The sequence below is a fragment of the Rissa tridactyla genome, chromosome 1 (genome assembly GCF_028500815.1).
Source record: "Rissa tridactyla isolate bRisTri1 chromosome 1, bRisTri1.patW.cur.20221130, whole genome shotgun sequence".
Lineage (NCBI taxonomy): Eukaryota > Metazoa > Chordata > Aves > Charadriiformes > Laridae > Rissa > Rissa tridactyla.
The window spans coordinates 87,390,808-87,417,844 of NC_071466.1; the positions used below are offsets into that span (position 1 = coordinate 87,390,808).

At 43.3% G+C, this 27,037-nt stretch overlaps 2 protein-coding genes across 3 annotated transcripts in view; one reads left to right on the forward strand and one right to left on the reverse strand.

Annotated features, from left to right (window-relative positions):
• The window catches only part of PPEF1 (protein phosphatase with EF-hand domain 1), a 30,481-nt gene extending 29,706 nt beyond the window's left edge, over window positions 1-775 (forward strand). The window contains exons 15-16 of the mRNA XM_054215695.1: window positions 22-106; window positions 582-775. Of these exons, the coding sequence (XP_054071670.1) occupies window positions 22-106; window positions 582-775 (279 nt within the window). The remainder of the gene's footprint in view (window positions 1-21; window positions 107-581) is intronic.
• Window positions 776-1,873: 1,098 nt separating this feature from the next.
• PHKA2 (phosphorylase kinase regulatory subunit alpha 2) overlaps window positions 1,874-27,037 on the reverse strand; it is a 48,609-nt gene continuing 23,445 nt past the window's right edge. The window contains exons 16-32 of one of the 2 annotated variants that reach the window (XM_054186127.1): window positions 26,791-26,935; window positions 26,204-26,282; window positions 24,971-25,134; window positions 24,237-24,410; window positions 23,041-23,129; window positions 21,776-21,909; window positions 20,055-20,211; window positions 18,498-18,577; window positions 18,171-18,249; window positions 17,916-18,045; window positions 16,127-16,228; window positions 15,374-15,492; window positions 12,545-12,592; window positions 10,524-10,691; window positions 8,925-8,978; window positions 7,501-7,701; window positions 1,874-6,979 (exon numbers count right to left, since the gene is read on the reverse strand). In XM_054186127.1, coding sequence (XP_054042102.1) covers window positions 6,806-6,979; window positions 7,501-7,701; window positions 8,925-8,978; window positions 10,524-10,691; window positions 12,545-12,592; window positions 15,374-15,492; window positions 16,127-16,228; window positions 17,916-18,045; window positions 18,171-18,249; window positions 18,498-18,577; window positions 20,055-20,211; window positions 21,776-21,909; window positions 23,041-23,129; window positions 24,237-24,410; window positions 24,971-25,134; window positions 26,204-26,282; window positions 26,791-26,935 — 2,097 coding nt within the window. In that variant the 3' untranslated portion in view covers window positions 1,874-6,805. The remainder of the gene's footprint in view (window positions 6,980-7,500; window positions 7,702-8,924; window positions 8,979-10,523; window positions 10,692-12,544; window positions 12,593-15,373; window positions 15,493-16,126; window positions 16,229-17,915; window positions 18,046-18,170; window positions 18,250-18,497; window positions 18,578-20,054; window positions 20,212-21,775; window positions 21,910-23,040; window positions 23,130-24,236; window positions 24,411-24,970; window positions 25,135-26,203; window positions 26,283-26,790; window positions 26,936-27,037) is intronic. The other variant, XM_054186131.1, reaches the window with a different exon arrangement.

Below are 27,037 nucleotides of genomic sequence, written 5' to 3' on the forward strand. Positions count from 1 at the left end.
CGTATGTGATTTCAAAACCAGGTCCAGCCAGCTTTGGTGGAAACACTGTGCAGATACAGAAAGGATCTGGAAATCATCTTTAACGTCATTGACAAAGATCATTCAGGTAAGTCTAGGTAACTTCCCTGTGCCAGCTCTAGGAAGCCTACACTAGTTATCTTCCCCCACTGTGTTTCCTCCTTAAGGCTTCTAAATATAGAGGAACCAGAGGTGATGTCATTTTTCCAATTTAGTGCAGACTAATTTAAGCAGTCAGGCTGTAACCATATAAGGGACAGTGCCAGAGCCTAACTCGAGAAAAAAAAAAATCTCACACATCCCATCTCCAGTACTGGCTTCACTCTTTTGGGGGCTTTTTCTCCCTTCCACTCTCATTCTCAGTATTTCCTGCTTTCTCAGTTCTGCTGTTTGCTACCTCAAGTAAAAACATACTTCAGTCACGAAATCACAAAGCGCACCCAAGCCATGGCAGGCAGGTAACTTTCGTGCCGTGAAGGAGTGTTTGCACACACGCACGAGTGTGTGTACGCAGGACAGGAAAACAGCTCTGGAAAAAGCGATCTGCTGCCTGTCTCCTTTAGGTCTGATTTCTCTTGAGGAGTTCAGCCAGACGTGGAAACTCTTCGCTTCTCACCTGGGCATCGACATGCATGATGAATCCCTCGACAAGTTAGTCCTCAGCATAGACTACAACAAAGACGGCCACATCGACTTCAATGAATTTCTAGAGGCCTTTCACGTGGTTCATAGACTAGAGAAAAAGGCAAACTCATGAAAAGGCAGAACTTCTTGTGGGCTCTCTTGGAAGCTCACCTTCCTGTCCTTAGCCATAAGCAGTCTGGGAAACCACTTTCCAGCCTGACAAACAATAAATGGGCTGCTCGATACGGTAAGCACTGCGGTCACTGTGTAAGCCTTTATTTACTCCCTTCTGGATGACATACACGTGCTAGAAATGAGACAGAAGAGATGAAAACCCACTACTTATAGTACGACCGTGTCACTGCCACATCAGTACCGTACCATTTATCCTCCCCTGTGGTGGCACCTGCCCATTCAGTCTATCTGTGAACACTGCCAAGGTCACACCTACAAGCCCATGGGAAGAGAAACTTGGGTAGGTTTTGTTCAGCAGTCCTTGGTGACAGCTGAGAAACAGCACTGGTGACCACAAGGAACATATCAGTCCCTCCCTGGCGACAGAAGAGGCACGACAGAGGCCTTCTGTGGACTATCCAATCCAGGAGAGGAAAATAGGGAAGAACCACTTAGTTAAAATAAGTAGTTCTGCATTTAATCTTGCTCTTTGCATGATGCAGTGAAATCAAACCATCGCAGGTCACTATCTGTCCTCAAAGTTTACAGACACAAAAGGAGCTCAGTTGAAAGGCGCTTGTTTACACTTGCACTAGATTCCCTCTTGCCACTGGTTACCTTTCCCTGTATTTGTTGGGGTTTGGAGCTAAAAAAGTCATAACTTGTCACCTTACCAAAGGCTAAATCCATAGCATGTTAACGTAATGTACAACAGATCACAGAATAAAGCTTCAGCTTTCACAGAAATGTGTGTGGTGTCTTTTTGCCTGTATTTTGGTATCCTGCACATACCAGAGTACAACACGCTTTTCCTGAAGATGAACTGGATTTCTTTAAAACAAAGAAATGAGTAAGAACACAAAAGTAAACAAATTTTGATACTACCGAACCTAAATATTCTTGCATACAGTTAAGCAAAAATTCCTCACCAAGTGAGAAATTATGAAACTGAGTTTTTGGAACACAGCAAGATGGAAGAGCCCAGTGCCCCCGGCCACCCCCAGCCCCCAAACTGCAAGCCAGTATTCCCATTCCTGCAAGCAGCACCCCCTCTGCTCCCGCGGGGAGGGCCCAATTCTCTTGCATGTGACACTCTGAATGCAACACACCGCGATCAAGTGAAGCGCAGCCAGCTCAGGAGCTTTTCGAAACCAGTATTACACCATGCACAAAGTGCTTTTTGGGTAGGAAAAGATTCCAGCCTTGCCCGTTTTTAAATTTTAATAGTGAAAGAGCTACGTAAAGTGGCTGGGTTTTATTTAATAACAGTGTTGAAAGTACAGAAAAAAGCAACCTTCCGCATTTATCATTACAGAATGTAACAGCAGCCCGAGCTGAAGGTACCGCAATCTTGCTTAAATCTTATTTTGTACAATTAAATACAAAATACTTTTCCAGAAGTATTTTGTAACTTAACAGATGAATAAATAAACGTGCATACACTTATTTCTGTTGCCGGGGGGGGGGGGGGGGGAGAGTGGGGGACATCTTTAATAGCACAAAGAAAATTTACAGTAAAATTTTAACGGCATTGGTAATATTGAATGTGTATTTTTAGCATGCGTTTATTCTGATCTTTGAGGTTCAGTCCCACCTCATACCAGTGGAGTGACAAAAATGCTCCACCTAAGATGGACAAACACCACGGTGTGTGGTGGGATCTCGCTTCCCACCGTCAGTTTCCTTGCCGCGGGCACAAAGCAACAAGGTGGAAAGGGACAGCACGGTTCTGGAGTCCTCCTTTGCCACCACCAGCCCCCACCATCACCCCCTCCAGCAAAGAGGGCAAAGCCAGGGCGCGCAGTAAGTCGCAGGAGCTCAGAAGCATGGCTGACAGCCACCAGCTTCAATGTCCCCCTCTAATGACGTGCTCCTGAAGCTACCCTAACGTCACCTTGATGGATGCTCGCCTTGGGCACGAGAGGGGATGTAAAGGTAAGGATGCAGCGCCGTGCTTCCCTCAGGAGGCAGCGAGAAGAGGCTTTCGGGGATGCAGTAACTGAAGTGTGAGAGGAGCCGACTCATGGAGGCAGAACAGAACGAAGGCCACCCCGCCAGCTGCTAGCGGCGCACAGAGCCCCTCACCCCGCACAGAAGAAGAGGGGTGGCAGGGGGAGGAGCTGTGAAACATCTCATGCCAGGAATAAAAGCCGCTGGAGACTAAAACTGGGAGTGGGAGAGAGCCCGGCTACTTGTACTTGAATCCAAACTGTTGGAGCTGAAGCTCTTCTTCCATTACCCCCATCCCCAATCTTTTTTTTTTATCCCACTATTTTTGCAGCAGCTACTTAGTATTACAGCTGTGAGCGGTCCTCTGAGCAGGGACTGAATCGGTCTGCAGCTGAGTGTCCAAGCTCTCGCCCTGCAGGTACAGATGCCACCACTGGTGGCATCTCTCTTTCTCCCGCTTTCTGGGCAGCTCTGCTCCTATCTCCAGACCACACCAGAAAGCGACCACTGTTGGACCTGGACTGACCCAGGCTCCCGCTTCACTCAAGCCCTCGGCTGCTGCCAGGGGGGTGGCACAGCCCCGCAGTGCCCCATCAGCCCAGGTGTGTCACTACCTGCCATGGAAAGTCCTCATTTTAGGACTGCCGGGGACTGCCCAGCTCACCTTCCCCTCCCAGGAACAAGCAGGGCTCTTCCCCTGAGGAAGGAGACCACAATTAACAGGGCAGTAGCCAGAAAATTTGCATACCCCAACCATTAAGTTTTCACATCTACTTGCAGGAGCAGCAGCCGAGGGGGATTAACGCCCCTTTTCAACTCTCATTTGACAATCCCTTGTCCTTTGCGCAGCAGCAGGGAGGAAACAGCCGTGAGGCAGTGAGCAGGGAGGAGCTGGGCTGGGGCCAGCAGGCCCGACATGCTCCCAGCTGGACACAGCTACTTGCCCCTGACCAGCCCTGTTTCTGTTCGCAGGGGGTGCCTGGCTGCCCCCCACAGCTGGGTAGGCGCTTCTGTCCCCACAGCTGCAAACCGCTTGGGGCAGCAGTGCCTGCCAGACTGGAAAGGCCGGGTCTCAGGCAGGTCTATTTTAATTCATTAATGCCCTCGTTTCCCAGGCACAGGATGTATCTCTGTACCTTTGCCTTCTTTCCATAAATGAGTTTCCAGGGACTTGGAGTTGGCCGTGTCATCCTCTGCTGGCTCCCCTGGGAAGCCAGACAGCCAAATCGAGCCTCTGCCAATTAGCTCATCCCCACACAAACTGCAAAGTCGTCATGTATTTTAACTGGGAGCACACCCTCGCCACCGCCAATGCCAGCTCTGCAACACCACACACACACACACAGAGGTGGCTCCTCAGCAAAGCAGGGGCTCTACATAAAACCTTATTTGCTTAACTAGGTTTGCGACTCTCCAATTGGAAGGGTTCTTGGGTCTGAGAAGTAACACAGCAGCAAGCTGCTGCCGTGCCCGACCTGGAGGTAACACGAGTTTCCCACCCATTGGCCTTGTGTTTCAGAATCCCACCCTCCACCACCAGCCATCCAAACTCTCCAAGTGATAACCGATCATGATGATCGCAAATCTACCAAACCCTCGGTCATACTATGAATTTCAAATCAAAGATACCGATAATAATACTCTTACTAAAAAAAAAAAAAAACAAACACACACATTAAGGGACATCCAGGTATGTTTGGCCGTAGGCTCCACTGCTTTAGAGTGGAGCTGCGTGTAAAACCAACTATGTCACCCTTCTTGTTTCTGAAAACAAGATCACACTGTAGATAAAAAAAACCCCATAAATTAAGAGTCTGAGAGAAAATCATCTTGCATCTCTCACAGTCTAGGATTCAACAAGAAAAGCAAAAATAACTGCCACTGCTGACTTTTCATATGATACTGGATAGAACAAGAAACCATCACAGTGTCCTCTCGTGTGCTCACACTCTGTGCTGTCACATCTGTCTGCTTAAACCAGACAAAGGATTTTACTTTCACTTACTGGGAAACAAGCTAAGTGATCTCTCACAATACATATGCCAAAAGGAAAAAAAAAAAAAAAATCCAAACCATAATGAAGGCAAAACCCTACAAAACAGGCACCATGCCAATAAAACAACTTCCACATCCAAGTGCTAACTGTACCTGAACCGTACCTTTATACCAGCCCCGCCACAGGCCCACAGTTTTTGTGGTGGTTAACACAGTACGTGCCTCTCTCAGAGCATCCAGTACAAGGGCTCCTCGGCCTTTGGGCTGCCAAACTCTCCTGGGCTCTGCAAAAACATGAAATCACCTCCTAAGGCCTCCCACACCTCCGCTCTCTTGAGCCAGTGTCCAGATGTTGCTGCAGCAGCAGCAACTCTGTAGAGGGACAGCAGGCGGGGTGGGGTGGCCTCCCTGGGACCATGGGCACTGGCGACTGGCAAGTGACACAGGGGTTTGCTTCCCTCCTGTCATCAAAGTATTTCAGGTATCTGTATAAAACTAGTGCCAAAAATCTCGTTCTCAAAAGCACCACATACTATTGTTACCAAAAATAAAAGTTTTCAAGTCCTGTAAAAATGGCATAGTTAGGTTTTCAAAGGGTGGAGGGAGGTCTCACAGAAATATGCTCATTAGCATGGAAAATCTTTAATTTTTTCAGGCCATATCTGGCCTGCTCGCACGGCGGCAGCGCCGGCACATCTCCATGCTGCTGAGGGAGCCGTGGCCACGGGAGAGGCTAAAGCTCCAGCCACTGCCCTAAGCTGCCAGCCAGATGTGTGCTGGCTGGCAGCAAAACCAGCAGTGCCAGCACAAGGCAAACCACAGCCGGTGCCCAGGGTAAAGCAGGGCTTTCCCTCCAGCAGCAGCAGCCTACCTTTCTTTTCAGTTTAAATAGCCACAGAGCCATTTCCCTGCAAGACACACCTATTCTCCTTGCAGCAGCGCGGAGCAGCCCCAGAAACTGGTTTCTGCTGGACAGATTCAAGGCATAGGCACTGACCTGGGAGCTGCCTGAAAGGAGACTTCCAGGCAGCTCTTCTCTAACTATGTGTGACAAGTGCAACTTTAAATTAAAAAAAAAAAAAAAAAAATCAAAACAAAATCCAAACAAAAACAAAGAAAGAAAAAAGGAGAAAGAAAAAAAAAAGAGAAACATCAAAGCCTTCCATAAATTCACGCTGCACTAGAAGGGTGGCAATTATGCCATTCTCAACTCTGAGGCTATTTGCAAGGGAAAGGATCGGAAGACTTGGAAAGGCTGCTCGAGTGAAAGAGGTTTATCTTGCTCCATTCAGAAGACGGGATTACAGGCATAAAACTGTCTTGTCACCTTGGAGAAGCTGGAATCCTGAGATTTTGCCTCCAAAGCCTCGGGGATGCAGGGAAGGAAGCCATTTTGTTCAGATTAAAGACAGATGCAGCTTCCTGAGAGAGGCCATCCTCTCAAATTAGCGGATATTGTAAGATATTTGACTCTTCTGGCGTTAGCCCTGCACTGACTAGGAGCAAATGTGATGAGAATCAGGATAAATGTGTATTAGAAATATCACCTGGTAACTTCAAGTTATTGCTGCGCCTCTAATTTACATTTCCCTGGATGTTTCACACTGTGCATTAGTGATTCACAATGATGTACATTTACACACAGCAGGAGAAAAATTAATGAATTCCATCACTTCCCTTATTTGGGAGACTTCATGCCTGAGATACAGCTCCCTCGTTTTATTATGCCTTTTGATCTCCGTAGAGTAATCTCTTTTCCCCTTGGCAGAACTGTATAATTCTTGCTAATTTAATATGAATTACATTTATGCACTTTGGGCAGAATAAGCCTCATTATTTGTTATTTCTCGCACGCTCTCTTAAAACCAGGCCAAATTCCACCTACCCATCCCCCGGCAGGTAGGAGTGCAGGCAGCCCGACGACTAGTGTAAACGGCCGAGGTAGTGCACAGCACACAGACATGCAGCAACTGAACAGGAGGTTCACGAGAGGGAAACGGGGAGAAAAAGCTTCCGAGCCTTCCCCCCACCCCTGAGGTATCGCTTATTGCATCGCACAGCCTGTGCTAGGCAGGAAATCATGTAAATAAATAATGATGGCTTTTGTGAGGTACGTCATGGTGCCATAGGCCCCACTTGGAGCACTGTCGTAAAAAAAGTGGCAAATTCCTGTGGCTACATCCTTCTCCAGGATACTACCGGTAGCTCCGAATGATTTCTGAAAAGACACAAGCAAAGAAGTAGGGAAAGTTAGGAGTGCACGCTTATTTATTGGAAAAAACCCCGCCACTTGATGATTTTACATTTGTGCTGAATACTGAAAGCAATTCTCCTTTTCCTCATGAGAACCTAGGCAGGATTATTATAGGACCCACATGACTTAGTTGGATCAGTGTAAGTAAATGAGGAACATGTAACTTCACAGATTTTTGTCCTTGGGGGGTGGGAGGGTGGGATTACTCAAATACTGGCAAATCTAATGCTTTGGTGAAAGAAAACTTCATGTACTTCAGAGCGTGTTAGCCACTACAATTTTATTCCCTTTAAATCTCCCACAATTCTTAAATTAATTTTCCAAATATATTTCTGGAAGATACTTAAGTGATTTGGTCTGTCTTTGCAGAGGAAAGTATAAGGGAAAAAAAAAATAAAACAAACAAGCTCATCCCACATATTAAAAAAGGAGCAGGGGACAATTTTCAAATGCGGAGCTTTCCCACCGCTGCCCTCTGAACTCACCAGCTCCTGCAGAAATAGGTCGTTGGCCATGTGCACGATCCGATCCACGTGGATGATGCCCCCAATGCTGTTCACCTCGACGTCGGAGAGGAACGTGAGAACGAGAATCGCTTCCACCAGGAGCTGCCTGTACTCAGGCTGGGGTACGTGGTTCAGCACCGACTCCACGTGCACAGCAAACTTGATTTCGCACGGGGTCATCTGGCAAGTTTGAGGAGAAACGCAAAGAAAAACTGACAAATCCAAAAGGCTAGTTCCCCACAGCCTGCAAGCGCTTAAACATATGCTCCTCTCCGCACTTCACACACACACAAGTTACATACAGGACTGCTGATGATTCTTAGCCGGCAACTTAACTCTTTGCCCCTCGTGCTGCGCTCTCACGCACTCTGCTTTGTAAGTATCTTTCTAGCATCGCAGGTTAGTTGCAAAGCCAGAACTCCTGTCGAGTTTTAAAAATAACCACCTGCTCAGGATGAACGCTCTTCCACACAGAGATATAGCTATATTGTTTGTAGAGCAGCCTAATTTGCACTGGCATAGCTCTGTGGACGTTATGTGGAAGGCTGCTGCCTTAGGAGGTTTGTGCTCATTTCGTCTGATTCCTTGAAACAGCAAAATTAGATACTGTCTAGGTCTGACAGGCTAAAAATATAAGCCTATTTATCTACACAATAGGAATAAATAAAGCTCTCCATTCTGCAAAAAAAAGGTTTAAATTTGGCAGAAAATTCCAGCTCCTACCACTGTCCCTCAGAAGAGAAGGAAGCCAGAGACAAATGTGAGGGAACCAGACGGGGAAACAGACTCAGGCACAGAAGCACCCCTCCTGCGCTGATGGATTACTGCTCACAAGAGTTTGTTTTATAGATGTGAATTCAAAACTTGCCAGAGTGCCTAAAAACAGAAAGACAATCCAACTACGGAAAAATAAGTGTAAGGAAAGGTTATAGATTTAAAGAGTCAAAGCTTCGTTTAGAAACAATCATCCTTAATTCGTATTTACTTTTGAGATTGTGATGCCAAAATGCACTGGCTGCTGTTGCAGCACATTAAGAAAATAAGTGGCAAGCAACGTGTCTGCTTTATTCCAAACAAGGCTTTGCTTTCTCCCTACCCTGCCCGAAGGGCTGCCATCAGCCACCCTCTTCCAAGCACTGCTCCGTGGGCAGACGGGGTCAGGGAAGGCTGCAGAGGGCTGGCTCGGCAAAGGGGAAAACCTGCCACAAATCCCGCTCCCAGGCCTGCCTGGCAGGAACTCGTCTGCACTGCCCCAGGGAAGCTGGCAGAAGTGCTGTAGGGAAGGTCCAGATCTTCTAACCTTCTTAAAATCAAGGATCTGCAACAGCAGCACCGCTGCATCTTACACTGTCAAACCAAACATTCAGTCACAGGGCTAGAAAATTGCTGACGTTTTACTGTACCTCTCTGGTGGTTGAAGAAGGAAGGACATACCCATCAATGGACAGGCCATGGCACTGAAACAACAACATTTGGACAATGACTAGAAGTTAACAGTTCTTGCAAGTAAATCTGAGTATTCTCTGATACCAGCCAATATCTAATAACCCTCAGTTAAAAAAAAAAACAAAACAAAACACAAAAATCCACAAAAAAACCCAACAACAACAAAACCTGTGAAAAATATTATTCCACCTTTGCTGAAGGAAGATGTTATGTAACCTGGCAAACATTAGAAATAGCCTGACGCGACACGTCGAGAGCGTGCGGTGTTCCAGTCCTGCTGCTGAGGGGAGGAAAGTACTTAGAGAGCCACGACAGCGAGAGGCACACAAAGGAGGAAAACAAATCAATGAGAACATTCTGTGGGAAAAAAATGTAGAAATAAAAAGTAGCACAAAAGCACAACAACAGACCACGGAAGTCAGACCCTTTCTTTTTCATTTTCGCTAAAACAATGTTTAGTTAAGTGTTTTATATCCAGGGCACCTCAACTCAAGGATGTCAACATGTGGTGCTCGGACATGGGCCACCAACAGTGGGGGAGAGGTGGTGTTACAAATACCAAGTGGTATAAAATAAGAGTGACAAAGCCTAAATGGTGAGAAGGTGGTAGGCTAAGGAATGACACATCGGGGTACCCGAGGTACAAAACCACGCCAAGCAGAAGAGAGAACTTTTATGAAGAGTCCAAAGAGAGTTTAAGAATGAAATACTGAAGACAACTTAAATAAGCACAGTTGATTTTAATAGCCAGAAAACCATTCCAATACTCCCCGTTATTATGTTAGATCAGGACAGAAGTGATGTTCACTCTGCTGAAAGATCCCATTAGTAAATAGCCATAGATGACTCATCTTGGCTGACATCAACACTAACAGCTTCAGCACAAGTGATTTTAGAAGGACAACCAAAACCAAGCTGAGCTGGTGATGTACATTTTTCCCAGCTGTGTAGGCACGAACAGCTCAGTGCCGCAAGGTGCCGAATGCTGGCTTTCATCCAGCAAAGCAGAAGAACAGGTGCATAATCACTTTGAAATGAGTAAAAATTAATAATTCCCCTCTCCTCCTTCCTGGAGAGCTGCTTCAACACATTTCCATACCCCAGATCTCCAAGGTGCTGGCAAGGACTTACTTTTCACTTTAAAACAAACAAGAGAAATGTTAAGAATTCCATACAGCTCAGAAGAGCCAGCAAGAGATCTCAAGACGTTTTGGAAGAGTCAGTGCCATTTCCTACTTGATTCCTTGCAGTCTTTCTGAACTGCGTTGCAGTGCCCCTCAGCGGCACTGACCACAACTTGCATTAGGCCATGCGTGATGCAAAACAAGACAGTCGTGGAATAGAATGGTTCAGCCGAAATTCAGCACGGGTGAACCTGTGGTTAATGGTGCCCTTTTATGTTCAAGAGACCTACTCCTACTAATGATTCTAGTTTCCACCAGTCTTCCGGCTGAAGACCAACTTCAACTCCTGGCAACACGCCGCCTCTCCACCCCCATCTCCCCAGGTTACCGTACAGCTTGCTTCCTCCCTCCCCTCCACAGCTGCCAACTTACCTTCTGAAGGATTTTCCACACTTTCTCATAAAAGCCAACAGGAACTCTGTTAATAGCACCATCAAGCCTCCTTCTGCGCAGCCACTGCCCTTTTCGGTCACCCCAGCTTGTCTCTCCATTGGACCCAGTAGGAGAAGTACTAATGGGAGATGATGGAGTACTGCCCCTCTGTAAGAAACAATAAAACCTTGGATAGTTGCTTTCTACCACCCCAAGTTCTACTCCCGGTGAATACATCATTCTGTTACAATGCTACCTCAGAACCAGGGGAAAAATACAGGCCATGATGTCATACAAGATGATGGATCAGGACTGATCCCTTTCTCTCCTTTTCACAACAAGCTTCAACTTCTCCAGCACTTCAGTCATTTTTCAACAAGAAAGGCAAGCAGTTCAACCCAGTAAACTTCACTGCTTAGTTTAACAAAGGCCTGACTATTTTAACAAGCATGAGTTGGCTGCCAGGGCTGTGCCACTGGTGTGGGATGGGGTTTGCAGGTCAGTCTGACTTGGACTTTGGGCTCTGTGTCGTAAGAGAACCAAAGGGTCCATGAGTCCAGCAAGAGAGGTCCTCCATGCAAAGAGCTCCATTAAAGTAGGCAGATTAAAAATTGACTTCATGTGGTCACATAATCATAATGCCTGCCTCTCTGTAAACATCAGTCTTGTTTCCTTCATTGTCACTATTGCTCTATTATTTTACTCTACCAGACTTGGAGACTAAATCAGGCAGCAAATCATCTTCAAAGTTTGTGCTCCCAGAGACCGTCCTCTTCTGTTCCCTCGTTCCTTTTTGCACACCTATTACTTCCAGCCCAGAAAGGGCTGACCACCCCATCTAAAATCCCATCATCTCTGAGTAAGGAGATTTTTGCCTGAGCAAACTACTGGGGAAGATGGGAAATAAGAACAAAAACTGTATGCTTACAAAGGATAGGCTCACTGACTCTACATAGCCAAGCTCTGCAAAAAGACCAGCAAATGCAAACAAAGTCGATATTCACTCTTATTGGTGTCAGCGAGGAATAGGTGGTGTTCCCTTGATGGCTTGATGCATGCTATTCCTTTCCACTGCACACTGAAGCAGACAGAACTTCCTCCACCTTTTTGAGCACAACTCGGGGATGCAGGAGGTCAGCAGGAGAGTGGGTGCCAAAGTAGAGAAATCCATCTGCATACAATAATTAATCTGGCTACTCAGCTGGTTCAGAGAAGCAAAGAACTCACTGAACAATTCTGCGCGCTTGAATCAAACATGCAGTCGAAGCCTGCCTTTCTGCTCTGGTATGAGGGAAGAGAAAGGCAACAGCAAGCTGGCAGTCGTCGGGCCAGGCCACAGGACTAGTGGTGCTCTGCAGCTGTGCATTTAGGACATGTGGGAGGTGTGCCATCGACAGCAAGTCTGCAGATGCGGAGAACCACCAATCACAACTGCCAGTTCAGAGTGCTCGCATAGCTGCAAGCTTTCTGTCTCTTCATGATAGCTTTGGAGCCTCAGACTTACTTTAAATTGTTGAGGCTTCCGTTGGTAAAATATTTAAACAATTATCTTCCTTCTTAACAGTGAGAGCTTACTAAGAGCTACAGTTCTCTGCCTGGGAAGATGACGACTGCCTGAGGAGATACCCGTGCCCATAAACCTCCTGTCTCAGCAACCCAAAGTTGTTCTGGGTTCATTAATGTCCATAGACTGCCAGCATTTATCAACATTACATTACTTTTAAATACCGATGACACCTGTAATGTAATCCACTACCAAGTAGCTAAATCTGCTATAGTGCTTTATCTGCTACAACTGCTTAAGCTTCAGAAGAACTAAGTGGATCTAAATGCGAGACTCAACTTCTATTAAAAGATTACTAATGAGAATTGGTTCCCAATGAAGATGAACAAAAGAAAGAGGTTGGATTTGGAAATGATTTTCATGCAGGAAAAGCCACAGGGAGGTGTCTAGAGCTAAGACCCTTGCGCACACACACTCAGGGTGAAGAGCAGGTGCAGAGCTGCAGACAGTGTTTTACCGTGGAAACGAACATGCTGCTGGACATGGAGTGGCCCTCATGAAAGAACTACAAAACAAAAAAAGACACCAACACGTCAGACAGACAGCCATGACAGAACAGGACACAAACAAGGTTAAGTAACCCATCCGTGCACAGACAAGAAACATGGTATAAGCTCAGGTACTCAGGGAAAAACCACGACAACTCCTGGACTCTTGCAGTGCTGCACGTCAGCTAATTTTGGGGCAGATGCTGCCAATTGCCAGGGTCACCACGAGGCAGACCCTGCCCTGCCAGGAGCCCCCTTGGTTGCGATGCAGCCACAAGCTGCCCATGCCATCCACTGACCTCTGAGCATGGCCAACACAAACTGCCACAGTTAAAGATGCATGCAAAAGCTTCCCTGCGACTTGGGCCTGGGAAAAAAGACCCAAGCTCCCCCCTTCCATTCCCCATTCGTCGCAATCATAGAATCACAGAATGTGTTGTGTTGGAAAGGACCTTTAAAGGTCATCTTGTCCAACCCCCCTGCAGTAAGCAGGGACTTCTTCAACTAGATCAGGTTGCCCAGAGCCTCATCAAGCCTGGCTTTGAATGTCTCCAGAGATGGGGCCTCCACCACCTCTCTGGGCAACCTGTGCCAGTGTCTCACCACTCTCATTGTAAAGAACTTCTTCCTAACGTCACTAGCTTCTCTTTGCATGAGAAGGTCATCTTGCTGCAGAAAGCCTGCAGGCTGCCAACTGGGTGGGCAGCGCTAAACGAACAGCTTCAAGCCAAAATTTTTTCTGAAATGAGGATGCAGCACCTCAGACTTACAGCACTTTTCTGTAACTGTCCTCCCCAAGCCATGCCTCCTAATTAAGTGTTAATGTTTCAGACCCAGGCAAAGGCTTGATGTTCAGACTCAAGAAACAACAGCAACAAACGAGACAGCTGCGGTCGCTCAGCACCTGAGCTCTGGTGCAAAGAGGTGTTAGTGCAAGTACCTGAAATGTTGCTTGTAACACAAAGCTGACTCCCCTCTGTCAAAGTGACATTAAAGCAGTATCTAGTGAATTATTCAGAGAATGAAGTGAGATGTAGCAGGAAGCAGCGTAAGCGTGAAGGTGGGAGGAACAAAAATAAAAACAACCAACTCCTCCTCTGCGTCAAACACCAGGTTTCCATCTAATGCAAAAGCAACGCAGGAAACACCTTTCCAACCTCAACAAAACTCCAAGTGTTTCAGCTCAGGCCCACCTCTGTATTTAAAACAAAATAATGCTGCCACCTAGTGCCTAGTCCCTCTTCCTTCCTGGAAAGGCCCTGAAGTCAAGACACCCGCTGTATGACTGGGAGCCCAGCTCAGACTGAACCCCAAAGTCCCTTGAGGGCGGGTGGAAAGCAGCGAGCAGCACCTTCACAGCCGCAGCCATACCACAAGGCTCAGCCATGACCATGCTCAGGCAGCTGCGTGGCTCAAACACGGCAACCAGTTCTCATGAGACAGACACCACACATTTCTGTCTTTGCTTCCCTGCCTTATCATGTCCTACGAAGGATGATTATCCGATCCTTATTGTCACTGTCAAACGCTCCGGGTCAAGACCATGCAGAAATGCCACTCCTTTCTGAAGGCTTATCAAGCAAATCTGTTTCATATATCAAAGGAAAACACCATCTACTTCCTCAAAAACTTATAGAAATGGCCTCAGATTAAATGAATCAGGATTGATAAACTCTCAGAAGAGACAGTCTTTTAAAATATGCTTCTAATACAGAATCACAGCATGGTTTCGGTTGGAAGGGACCTTTACAGATCATCTAGTCCAACCCCTATGCCACAGGCAGGGACATCTTTCACTAGATCAGGTTGTTCAAAGTCCTCATCCAGCTTGACCGTGAACACTTGCAATGATGGGGCATCCACAATTTTGCTGAGCAACTCATTCCAGTGTCTCACCACCCTCATCATAAAAAATTTCTTCCTTATGTCTAATCCCAACCTACCCTCTTTTCATTTTAAATCCATTGCCCCTTGTCCTGTCGTAATGGACCTTGGCAAAGAGTCTCTCTCCACCTTTCTTTTAAGTCCCCTTTGTATACTGAAAGACCACAATCAGGTCTTCCTGGAGCTTTCTCTTCTCCAGGCTGAACAATATGAAGCTATTCCTTCTTACAAATGTGTTTTACTTGATCACTACCTTCCTACTTATATACAGCAGAAGAAAAGTACTAAAAGAAACACTAAAACAAGAGAAATCAAAACCACTCATAACAAAACCACCAGTCACATTCATTCAGAATATTTTGGAGGTATTTTCTATGATATCTCTCTATATGCTCAGTTGCTGTGTACTTTCATATACTGAACTTATAAATATATCTATATAATAGCAGTAATCATCTTCCAAAACCAGGAAGAAAACAAACCAAGATTTCTTTTCCAAGTGTATCTTTTCCAAAAGGCATGTGGACCACATCAGCAACTTGTGCAGAGTATAAAAATGAACACTGTTTGCATGAAAGCTTCACTTTGTACATCTGACCTTTCCTTAGCTAAAGATGATTAAAGAGCTGTTTTAAAGTTGATGCCATGAATGCATTAGAGTTTGTTCGAGTTCTTCTATATTCAGCATGTGAGACAAGAACAAAAGAGGAAGGATATTTTTGGAGGAAACATCCCTTTACTGTATTCTATTTAGGGATCAGCTTTAAATCAATGGATCTTTGGAAACTTCTGTCATTTACCAAGAATCTATTTGGCATTAAAAATGGTGTCCTAAAATTAACATACAAGTTTTTAACATAACACAGTACCAGAACAGCTGCATTTTCTGACAAGCATTGATGGAAAACCCTCACCTGCTTCAACTCACTCTTCAATTTAGTAATACCACTTCTTTCTGTTTTGGTTGCTCCAGAATGCCCCATTTCATGAATAGAAATTGCAGGGCTAGATGAAGAGGAATCTACAGGTCGCACTAAAAGAAGCAAATGGACATTTTTAAAATACTAGGGGGGAGAAAAACAGATGAAATTTTACATAGAAGTTAAAGATAAAAGCATATACTTTCAACGAGTGTACAATGCTCTTGGTGACAGCATCCTTTCAAATCACGTCAATAGTTCAAACCTGACTGCATCAAGTCAGGCACCTAGATCCCTACTTGGATATTGGGACCTGATTTTCCAAAACACTGAGCAATCATAGCTTCAAAAGACATCAGAGTTGCAATGTGTTTGTGAGGGCTTCAGAATGAAGCTGGGAGACAGGTGAAGTGCCAGTTGGGAATACCTGGGTATCACACATGTACTCCTTGAAGGCAAGTTAGATATACCCTTTTTATGGTCTTCACTCTGGTCATATAAAACGTCTTCATTATAGAAATTTGCCTTTATATCACTGAAAACTTTATACAAACTTATTTCAGTTCAGGACAGCTTCCATCATGTGTTTCATTTATTCCACTGCAGATACATGGCCACCCATGATTAATACATCACCTACACCTCTATTTTACATGCCACGAGAGTAGATTCCTACTTGTAAGACAATCTAACTTTGTATTTATAGTTCTCACTTAACATATACATGCACCCGAGTGGACAACTTACAGCTTCTTTCCACACCAAACTCTTTCCCACTGAGAATATGATGTAGGAGATTTTTCATATCAAAGGGACTTAGGTTCATCAAACTCTCTGAAGCTTCTTCACCTAGTTAAAACAAAACATAACCAAAAAAAAAATTACAAACATCACTATAGGTTGCTTTATAGGTTGTTTTCCTAGGTGAACTGCTGGTTGAATGAAGTTCAGTCACGTTTCCCTTGTGGCTAGCGTTTCCTTCAAAAAAAATAAATATGTAGATTCACATTTCAAAGAAAATACATTTCAAGACTAAACAACAAACACTGCATGGAAATAACCCTATTTGCATTAGTGAGTAGTATGGTGCACCTGTGTGAAATCTCACCAAAGCTGATGATGAGAAAGCAGTTGCTGCTTTGTAGAGCAAGATCGCTTGGAAAGGCATTACAGCCATCTCCCAACAGCAGATGACACACAGATCTAAATTACAGAGCCGGAGTTATCCCATAAAGAAAGGTATGCATGTGGGAGGCTTGTGCTTTATTTGACTAAAGGATCATGCATGTAAATGAGAGAGAGAAGATGCACATACCTACATGTGAGTACACATGTGTGCACAGACAAATCTCCCACAGGAAAACATGGAAAAGGCAGTCACAAAGCTGGGGGCAGAGTACAGAGCAGCTGGCATTTAAGGCTAAGGAATAACAAAAGGGACCCCAGGAAAGAGAGACTTTGCGCTGTGAATAAAGCAGCTTCCGCTACTCAGCTACAGCTTTGGGGGAAAACCAGCCTTTCTGTGCACACTTCATACAGAAACAGAATTATCCCAGAAAATTACCTGTCTCCTTTTGTCAGCTTCTCCTGAGGTAGAAATCTGCCATTCCCTGGTGGCAGCCATTCAAGTTAGTCAGAGAGCAGAGCACCCAAGGTGGGCTCCATCTAACGAACAACCAGGGATCCCCACTTCTCTCCAGAAGGGAGAAAACCGAGGGACACCAGAAAATACACTTCCACAAAGTTATCCCCTTTAGGATGTGTTAGGGCATTAGAAATGGTAACTAGAGCTAAACCACAAAAATATGGCCCAGATCATGCTCCTAAGCATCAGCATTTGACTATATATTTGTCACATTAACTTGATTACTTTTCATGACTGCTCCTTCTTAGACTTCTGACCCCTTTCAATTCCACTCGTGGAAAATTCTTCAATGATTTTTAAGATCCCTCTTCAGTCATGATTCCCCATTTTCCAAAATGAGTCTTAAAATATTTTCACTTTGCAACACTTGTTTGTTACTTAATTCTTGTTTCATTTTATGTATGTTATTTATATGCAACACTATAGCTGAAATCTAAACAGCAAATATTTTCAACTAAGCAGATTACAGAGGGAAAGTTTACACATAAAAGGAAAAAGATCAGAAATTACTTTCAATAAAAACTACCATATTTATGAATTAAGGCTCAAATATTCAGAAGGTATCTAGGGTCCTAACTCTCATTGACGTTAGTGGCATTGGATCCCTAAATACACACATGTGCAATTTGATGATCTGAACATTAAACACTTACTGAAAGTCAGGGGACTTAAGTATTTAATATCCACTTCAGATTGGATAACTGGGGGATGAGGAGGGGCGGGCAAGAATCTTTCATTAAGTCAAAAAGAGAGGTTATTTTCAAAGTTTGTAACTGTGCACGATGAACGAAGAAGTTAATAAACAGATTTAACACATATAAATGAAAAAACAATCACTGAGGTGAAGCAAAAACAACGCTGTAAGTACCCTTATGGTAAAATTGCTCTTACCTGAGCATTTCAGACTCCGAGCCAGCTCGGTGGCCATCACCTGAATTATCAGACCAATGCGGAGCCTGAGCATCTCCACAAAAAGACTAGGCTGTGACCGGACGTACATCGCCAAGTACATAATTATTTCCTGTAATGACAAATCCATAAGGGCACCCATTTAGAGTGGCTCATCTTGGCTCTCCCAGGCACAGAGCAAACACTGGTGCCACACTGGGCACAGCTGGAAGAGACCTTTTTACACATGCTGCATACCTGTGTCAGGACTGCAATACTGATGTCTTGGCCGCTCGCTTCATAAATAAGATCTGTGAGCTCCTCGGGTGGCAGTGGGCTGCAAGAAGGCAAACCAGAGTTAGCAGCGACTCAGACACCTGCTATTAACCTCTTTGATAAACACCAGAACCAAGTGACCCAGAAGTATCTTGGCACCACAAAGGTGCCTACGATTCTGCCTGGGTGGCTGCAATTCCTTCTGAAGGTGAGGAATAAGTTTTTAAACAAGATGATAGCAACAGAACAGTACCAGCAGGAAGCTGAAGGGCAGGCTGCTTCTGTAACCGAGGCCGAGCTTCAACTTACGTGGTAATGATTTTCTCACGGGGTTCTGGTGGCAGGCCCACTGTAAGTTGCTTGTGGTGTGACAGAAGGTCTGTGCATGCCTATCATAACGCAACAGAAAGCAAGAGACCTTTCTCTGAGTCATGTGGAAGTGATGCAGCTTTTAATTCCCCAAAATGAAGTATTTCTTTAGCAATTTTTAAGTGCATTCCTATTAATCACCAGACACGGATTCAGCAGAATGCTGTTAACTAGTTGCCAAAGATCACCTGAGGTCAACATGGCTACAAGTCTGCCCTGGCTGAAAGCCTGCTTCCCTGCTCCATGAAATCAGCAACATGATGACTAGGGACTACAGTGAGGCTGGCAGATCAATAAAGGACTTTATCCTTTATCGTAAGATAAACATTTGTTCTTTATTTAAGACAAAAAAAAATATTTTGAATCAATGAAAAACTTGGTGTCCTAATATATTTATTTAAGATAGGTTGTTAAGAGATTTATCTCTCTAAAAAAAAAAAAAAAACAAAAAAAAACCCAAAAAAACCAAACACAGAACATATTGCATCACGTTCCTGAATTAGCCACCCTGATACATTCTGAAATCGGTGCTTCCTCCACCGTTTTACTCTTTTATATCGACCTGCTTCAAAAGTAGGTATTCAGTTTACCTGCTTTATCATCCTGAATCAAAGACCTTGTTCATCTGATTTTTAAAAGTCTATTTTCCCTCCCTTAATGTGGAACAAACCAGATCATCTCTACTCTCTTCTTCCCCAGTTCACTTCCAGTATTTTTGCAACTCAACATACATGGCTTTCTGTGAGTGTGTTTGTACTGCTTGTCCATCATGTCTTGAGGACGGAAAAGGTTGGGCTTAATGAAGTACCATGCAGGGCAATTATCACAAATTGCTCCCTGCAGATATGGCTGTCACTAAAACAGGGCATCCTAGCTGTGACAGTCAAAGCTTTGAAAATGGCCAGGAACTAAACAGAGAGCTCTACAGAAATATGCAGGGATAAGTAGGAAATTAAACAAATACTTTAGAGTATGTGAGATGAAACATTTTTGTAATGCTCAAAATCAAATCTGTCTCCTTACAGTGGACCTTTCTTGTTACCATTAAACAGTGGCAGATGTTTTAATGCCTCCGTACATCCATATACACTCGCACAGCAGGCTGTCTGCCCAATGGGACAGGTCATCTTTTAGCATCATTTCTAGCACCGCGCCATACTGGTGCTCCAAAAGCGTTCATGCTATCACAACAGAAATAGGCAATTAGCAGTGACAACTACAGCTTTCAAAGCACGCAATTAAGCTTCTCTGATTAACAGGGATGCAATGAAGCCTTCACAATCATTTACAGTGTGACGTTCTCAGTCCATGCCAACATTAGCACAGTTCGCAGTACAGATGAAAGGTAAAGACATCGTAATAAGATTTTTAGATCAGAAAAGCAATCCATGTTTACACACGAAGTAAGATCAGAAGGCGGCAAGCACATGCCCCACTGTCAAACTGGTAGTTTTATCTCTGGCAGAAAACGGAACCAGCATTATTTATATTTCATACCTCAGCCAGGACCTCCAGTCTCTTTTTGAGTATACCAGAAATATAACGGATCAAGCCCCACTCTTGATTGAGGCCTGCCTTTCTGTAGAGCTCGTTGAGTAGGCAATGAACAGTGACGCCGCACTGTCCATCCAGCTCTGTGTCCCAGTCAGCACCTCTGCCAGAAAAGACACAGAAAGTAATTTTCATCAGATAAAACACTACGCTGTTAACCTTATCACACAACAAGGAGCCTGATTTGGACCAAATTGCTCATTGTGGTGACAGACTTAAGTAAAATGCACATGTAGGCCTTCAGCAGAGATCAGTCATATGCAGACAAAACCTCTTGATACCAGGAACTTTCATATTTTAACTTGAGCACTCACATAACCGTGAGCCTGTGACTCCAAAGCAACCAACCACCCAAGGGATTCCCACTAGGCTTTAAACCCAGTGTGCACACTGACAGTTTGCTGGAGGAATGCTCCATGTGGTGCTTTTCTTCAGAGCAGAACGCAGCAATGTCTTCAGTACTGCTGAAGACTGCACCCATTTTTCAGATGCCTCGGAGGGGCTCTACAAGTTTTTTGCCCTGCCTCTTTCTTAGCTATTAACTAAGCTTCCACCCTGCTTATGCCATTACTGAAGAAGCAAAAGAGATTTCTCTTCCTCTCCTGGCTTTGAAACTCACTGCATTATGGCTTCTTGTTGACAATGTTTAGAAGCATCACAGAATGACCTTTCAACACCTGTTAGAGGAACAGAGTCCACCAAAGTCCACCTGCCCGTCCAACACAGACTCCCGCAGCGAAACAAGACTCCAGAACAGGAAACTAAGGGTGTTACATGTAGTTAAATACCAAAATGGTATTTTTTCCAGGATTTCCTTTGCTCTTTTAAGAGAGGCTGTTAAACATTTTGCTTGGGAAAACAAGAGCAAAGAAGAGGTTGTAACAGGAGAAAGACTAAAATAAACAAAAATATAACCTTTGTAGCAGCAAGGAAGACCATCTGTGATTAACACATGCTTGTCTTTGCACCCAAAGCTAACTTTCCGCCAGGTTCCAGCAGTATTCTCTTGCATAGGAAAAAAAGCCCAATAAATGCACTCCAGAAGATGATTCTGTTGATTTGTATTTGCATTTTGCTCTCACCAAACCTATTTAATGAGCTGTTGGGGTTAATAAACAACAGCTCATTAAATAGGTTGTTTACTAACCCAAACAGCTCGTGTTAGATCATTTCCAAGTATGGTTTGAAGTGAGTTTTAGCCAGGGATGCACTTAGGCATGCACAGAGATGAAAAGAAAAAACAGTGACTACTCATTAAAACTGCATTTTGCTTTTAGTTAGAAAATGACAAGATGAACTTCCTCTTCCTCTACTTCCCTTTTTGTGTATAAAAATCATAGCAAATCTTCATGAACTTAACAGAGTGCCACAAATATAGCAAGGTGTGTTGTAATTCATGGAAGGATTTTTGCATTTCGTTTGTCAGCGTTCAAGCCTGTATGAATTCGCAATTGTGTGCCAATCAACTCTGAAATTTGCACAAGCATATTTTGTATCCAGATGAATTAGGTAGTCAAGCAGACTGAAAATACCCCCATTAAAGTACAAAATATTTTAACCTCTCCCCTCAAAACACAACCCTGAAGAGTAGAAAGCTTTTGCACAAGAATAATCAGACAGTTGTGAGCAACCATAAAGATGTTGAAGTTTATACTCGGATAACTTACTTTAGTATATGCAAGATATATAAGATATCTGCTTGATCATGGAGCGTTGGGCATTCCTTTAGCTGCTCAACAAGCCGCCTGCAATCCAAATCACCATGAGCATCTTTAGGCAAGCGCGAAACATTTTCACAGTCCTGATAACAAAGACAGATGAAAAATCAAAGAAAGGATCTTGAAAAAAGTAGCAGATCAAATTCAAACTGTAACTTCCCATTAAAAAATACGACAGGCAAGCAACATAACTCTGCACTTGAAATACAGACACATTACACAGTTCTTGTCAGACTACTGCAGACATGAAAAGGAGATTAGCCCCAGGAAATACAACACCCAGAATGGAACTTCGTCGCTAGTTTTGGTTCAGTCAGCAAGGAAATAATTTTTTTTGACAAAACAAAAATATTTTTTTAAAGAAGGAAACCAGATTATTTGCATGCTTTCCCTGTCATATGCTGTTACTTTTAAAGAGAAAGGCAGAAGGATACTACCTTTTTTTCAGTTGAAATAATTTAGAGCTTTTTGAGTTCCATCTCCAACCTGTATATATATGATGCTTTACAAATGCAGATGTTGCCATCATCAATTTTCCAACCTTATGAAACTACCTTGTTAACTAATCAGATAATGCAATCCCCTGGTGAGTTCTTGGATGAAGGGAAGTTTTGTTTAATAAGATATTCAGCAATGTATATGGTTAATTCCCACGGACAAAGCCTGTAGAGCAGAATCCTTCAGGAGGCTGGATACAACCTCCTGTAACCACTCTCTGGTCACACATACTAGGACAAAACAGGTGCCCAGCACAATCCCATCTTCCTGCCTTGTAGTGGGATTTGGCTGGTGCCTTAAGGACATCTGTCCTTCTACACACTCCCCTCCTGCCCAGACATTACTATAAGTAGCACCTCTTGGAGAACCTCTCTCAAGGTCATGAACATCCCATCCTTCCCTTTGTGTGTTCAGTTAGGACTAAAGATGATGACTCAACCTGTGGCCTTTAAAATAATCACCTATTATATTATTTTCTCTTTTGCACACACTATTAAAAATTTTCTATTTGATACTGTCTTTTTAATGAAAAAACCCTCAGACAGCCAGAAAATAAACCAATTCCAAAACAAGGGAGTAGCTATCCGGTGCCTCAGGCAGAATGGCTTGTCTGTGAAGGAAAATGAGAACTAGCAGAGGGTTTCCTGGGAAACACAGAAAACGCCACAGTATTGTGTCCTAAAAATATAAACAGCATAAAAATTCCCACAGTTTACCTTTGTCTCAAAGAAATGGGGATTATCAACAAGATTCAGAGACTTCCGGTGCCTGTTCAGAACTTTAGTGGGAAGAGACATAGATACAGCTGGAAAGCAAAGCCAACAGGAAAAAAAGCAGAAGTCCACTTCAGTAACATGAAAACTGAAAACACCTACATGAAGCAACTATACTAGGTAAAAACAACAGAAATACCTCTAAGAGTCAAAATATAGAGGAAACGCTTCTGAGATGCTGCGCATGGAGCTCAGAGACAAGCTCACATTCTGAACCTTCTTTCCCTGCAGGCCTGCTCCAAGAATTTCTAAGATCAGCATTGTCATGCTCACTGGCTCACATGCTCAACTGGCGCTTCTTATGCCTCAGAAATCCTACAGCCCAATGACCAGACCCTGCTAAGTGTTTTAAACATTTAAATGGGAAGTATGTGGAGAAAATGGTCTAACTGGTAAGACATCATAATTAAAGTGAGAATGGTAAATGCAGCCTAATGCTCTGTTAACTTCATACATTAAATTTAATAGAGGATCAGATGATATGGCATATGAAAGTTGTGATAAAAGACTAAAAAAAGCCTGAAAGTTAAGGGAAACCTTCCTTTAGCCAGGGCACTGAATACTACATACCTACGTATAAACCACTGCATATGTTGGAATCTACTTATAAATTCATTCAAAGCATTATATTGGCATAAATCCTTCAATCGGTCTATTAGAAATGTAGTGTAATAACGAATACTGTCGTCCCTCTCTGCTCCATTTCTTCTTACAAATTCAGAAAGTACACGCGCATACTTATGTTTTTCTGGCATTGGAAAATTTCATTTCACCACAACTTTATTAAAATAAGAAAGTACATTTTGTCGGCCTTTATTTATACAAAGACAAAAAAATTAATTCACCTACTCAGGTTCTAAAATTCTATCCAACTGAGAAGCTGCACCAGCTTCCATAATATTAACTTTGATTAAAAGTTACATTTCATAGCACATTTTCTATGTATACACCAAGACATGGGATACTGCGGGAACACTACAGAAAACTTCAGACTCATTCTTATTTCTTGAAAACTAGAACATACTTGTGCCAGTAGTTCTTTTTAAATTGCAGAATTTTGAAATACTTGAACTTACCCCTTTTAGCACCCAAGACAGGTTTTCTACTATTATTACTAAATAAATAATAGGGAAAAATACCTGGAACCTCTAAGCCCTTTGTCTTGGCCATTATTGACAGTATCTCTTTTGTTGAATGGTTTGCACTGAACACAGGTGGTTGATTAGCAGTCTTTGAAGTAGGAGGCAGGTATGACTTCAGTGCTGTACTCTGCAGGATGTCATTTATATATTGATCCAGCTCATCCTGGCTTTCTAATGTGACATACATAAAATAAAAGGTTTATTAAAGCTAAAACCACAATTTATCAGTTCTTTCCTTTTCAAACACACCACTCTATTCTTGCTTATATAGAAGGGCACACAAAAATGCAAAAATAGCATAAGCAAGAGATTTTTAAGCTGAAGAAATTAGGAAGAAAAAAGTGTGATCAGTTTTTGACACTTTGAAAACAGTTACATTAAGAACTTGTTTTTACTTTTGAAAGGAAGGAAAAGGGTTTTTGTCTTGCTGGTAATCCACAGATCAGCTCTTCCACACAAACTCTTGTCTGTGACTCCTCTCAGTCTCTTCCCTCCCTCTAGCCTCTTCCACACCCCACACACCCCCATCTGCCGACTCTTCCCACAAACGTGGGAAAAATATGCACAAACTCCTTCTCCAAATTAGGTCATGCATGTACTGTTCACAGACTGATGCATGAGAAACAGGAATAACTACCAACTGTGCACAAAACAGTTTCTGCATCGTAGGTAAACCCAGGCTCTGAGGTAGAACTTGACAGAAAAAAATATTTGAACTGAAAAAGCACTACCTCTTTCACAGAAGTCTGCTGGATAGCCTCCATATTCACTGTCAGGACTATCACGGCCTTCATTAGGGTCATCAAACAGTTTTACGTCACAGTCTGGATCCAGGAAGCTCAGATGCGTATGAAAAGAGGTGGTAAGAAATTCTGATAGCTTGCCTATTTTCACCCTACAAACAAGAATGCGTGCCAAAAAGCATTAACATCCACCATATTGATACTGATTAATGCTCACTGAGCTTTAAACAACTCCTCCAAAATTTATGAGATCTACTGTCAAATCCACCTTCGGTAACTACAAAGCAGCAGATAACCAATACTGAGAAAAACAAATGCAAAACAACAGTTGCAAAATTCACCTGGGTACTCCCTGCTCTAGCTCCTAACTGAACTTAACAGTGTTATGGTAACACCTATAGACCTAACTCAAAGCCTGACTATGCAGGATGTTGTATGTTTATACGAAGAGATCCTGAACAAAGACCTAAACTCCAAGGATAATGCATGAGAAAGAGGGGCTGAGAAATTCCCATGAACAGCAGTATCTTTTCACAGAACTGCAGTGCTACTAAAAAACAGAAAACGCATCCAATTGTCAGAGGAAGGTAACTGACAGAGAGGGCAAGCAGAAAGAGAACAGGGAGGTACTGTGGAATCATATTAAATTGCTTTTGTATGTAGATGAATGGAACACATAAGGTCACAAGTACTACATATAATTCATGTTTAAAACACGTACAGTAACTGTGAACGATAATTAATTCTTCAAAACAGAAGCCCAGCCAGGACTGAGTTTTTGTATTTCCAAAATATTGTATTTTTTGACATTTGTTTTTCCTTATTCACTAATGACAGTCAGAGATGGTACACCTCTTGGGAGATAGATCTTTCCCATTGCATCTGGCTTCAGCTACCATCTGATTGCCATATAATAACTATACCTGAAACTTCTGCACTGGAACAGGCTGCCCAGAGAGATGGTGGAGTCTGCGTCTCTGGAGACATTCAAAACCCGCCTGGACGTGTCCCTGTGCAACCTGCTCTAGGTGACCCAGCTCTGGCAGGGGGGTTGGACTAGATGATCTCCAGAGGTCCCTTCCAATCCTATGCTCCTATGATTCTATGATTCTCTCCCTGCAGAGTTCCAGTACAAGGTCTGTGCACTATCACAAGTTCAAAATTGAGACGTGTATAGCATTTAATTAAAAAAATCACAGAAAAAATAATTTCTGACATTACCTTGCACCTCCAAAATAACCATCCTCTAATTTTCTTATGGTGGCAAGAACTGCTGGATGAATGTCGGTACCATCATCAACTAAAAAAGAATAATGGAACAGCTGAAGCTTACCAACACATTCTCAAATTATCACGTCCAAATAAAGTGCATTACTGGGTGTTCTCTACAAAGTAAATCAGACAAATTTAAACCAGAGCCCACAGCTGCTATCAATACTAGCTTATTCAAAAAAAATCCCAAAAACCAAGCAAACAAAAACCAACCCTGCGACAAGTTCCAAAGGGATTTCTCAAACAAAAACCAACCCACTCAAGACAAGTTCCAAAGGGATTTCTATTAAATTTCTTTGGACAGAAATAGTATGGAGATGATGGGGAGATGTAAGGATATAAAGGGGGAGTAAAACCAAAATGAAATATTACTATGTCATCCAAATTCAGCATACACTTGAGAAAGTTAAACTGTACTTTTGATGTTAAAACTCAGATGTTGCAAAAATCATGCTACCTGTCTCCTCTCAAACCGACTTCCATCCTACTCCCCTGCAGTAATCTACTCTGCTTGAAACAGAGAAAATTAAGTTTACCAAGCATTGTGTGGGTGATGGGAAATGTCAGGGTTGGTCTCCCTGTCATCCTCCAACAAGAAGTGAGATAAGCCAGCTCTGTCTTGAGCATCTCCACAATCATCTGATTGTCTAGAGCCAGATAGAAGTGATGCTGGTCAGTAAACTAGAGAACAGAGAAATATGGCATATGAGTAGCTGTTAGTGCTGTCCTTATTTTTTTCCATTTCCTCCCTTAAATCATTCACAAAAGCCGTATGAGCTATTC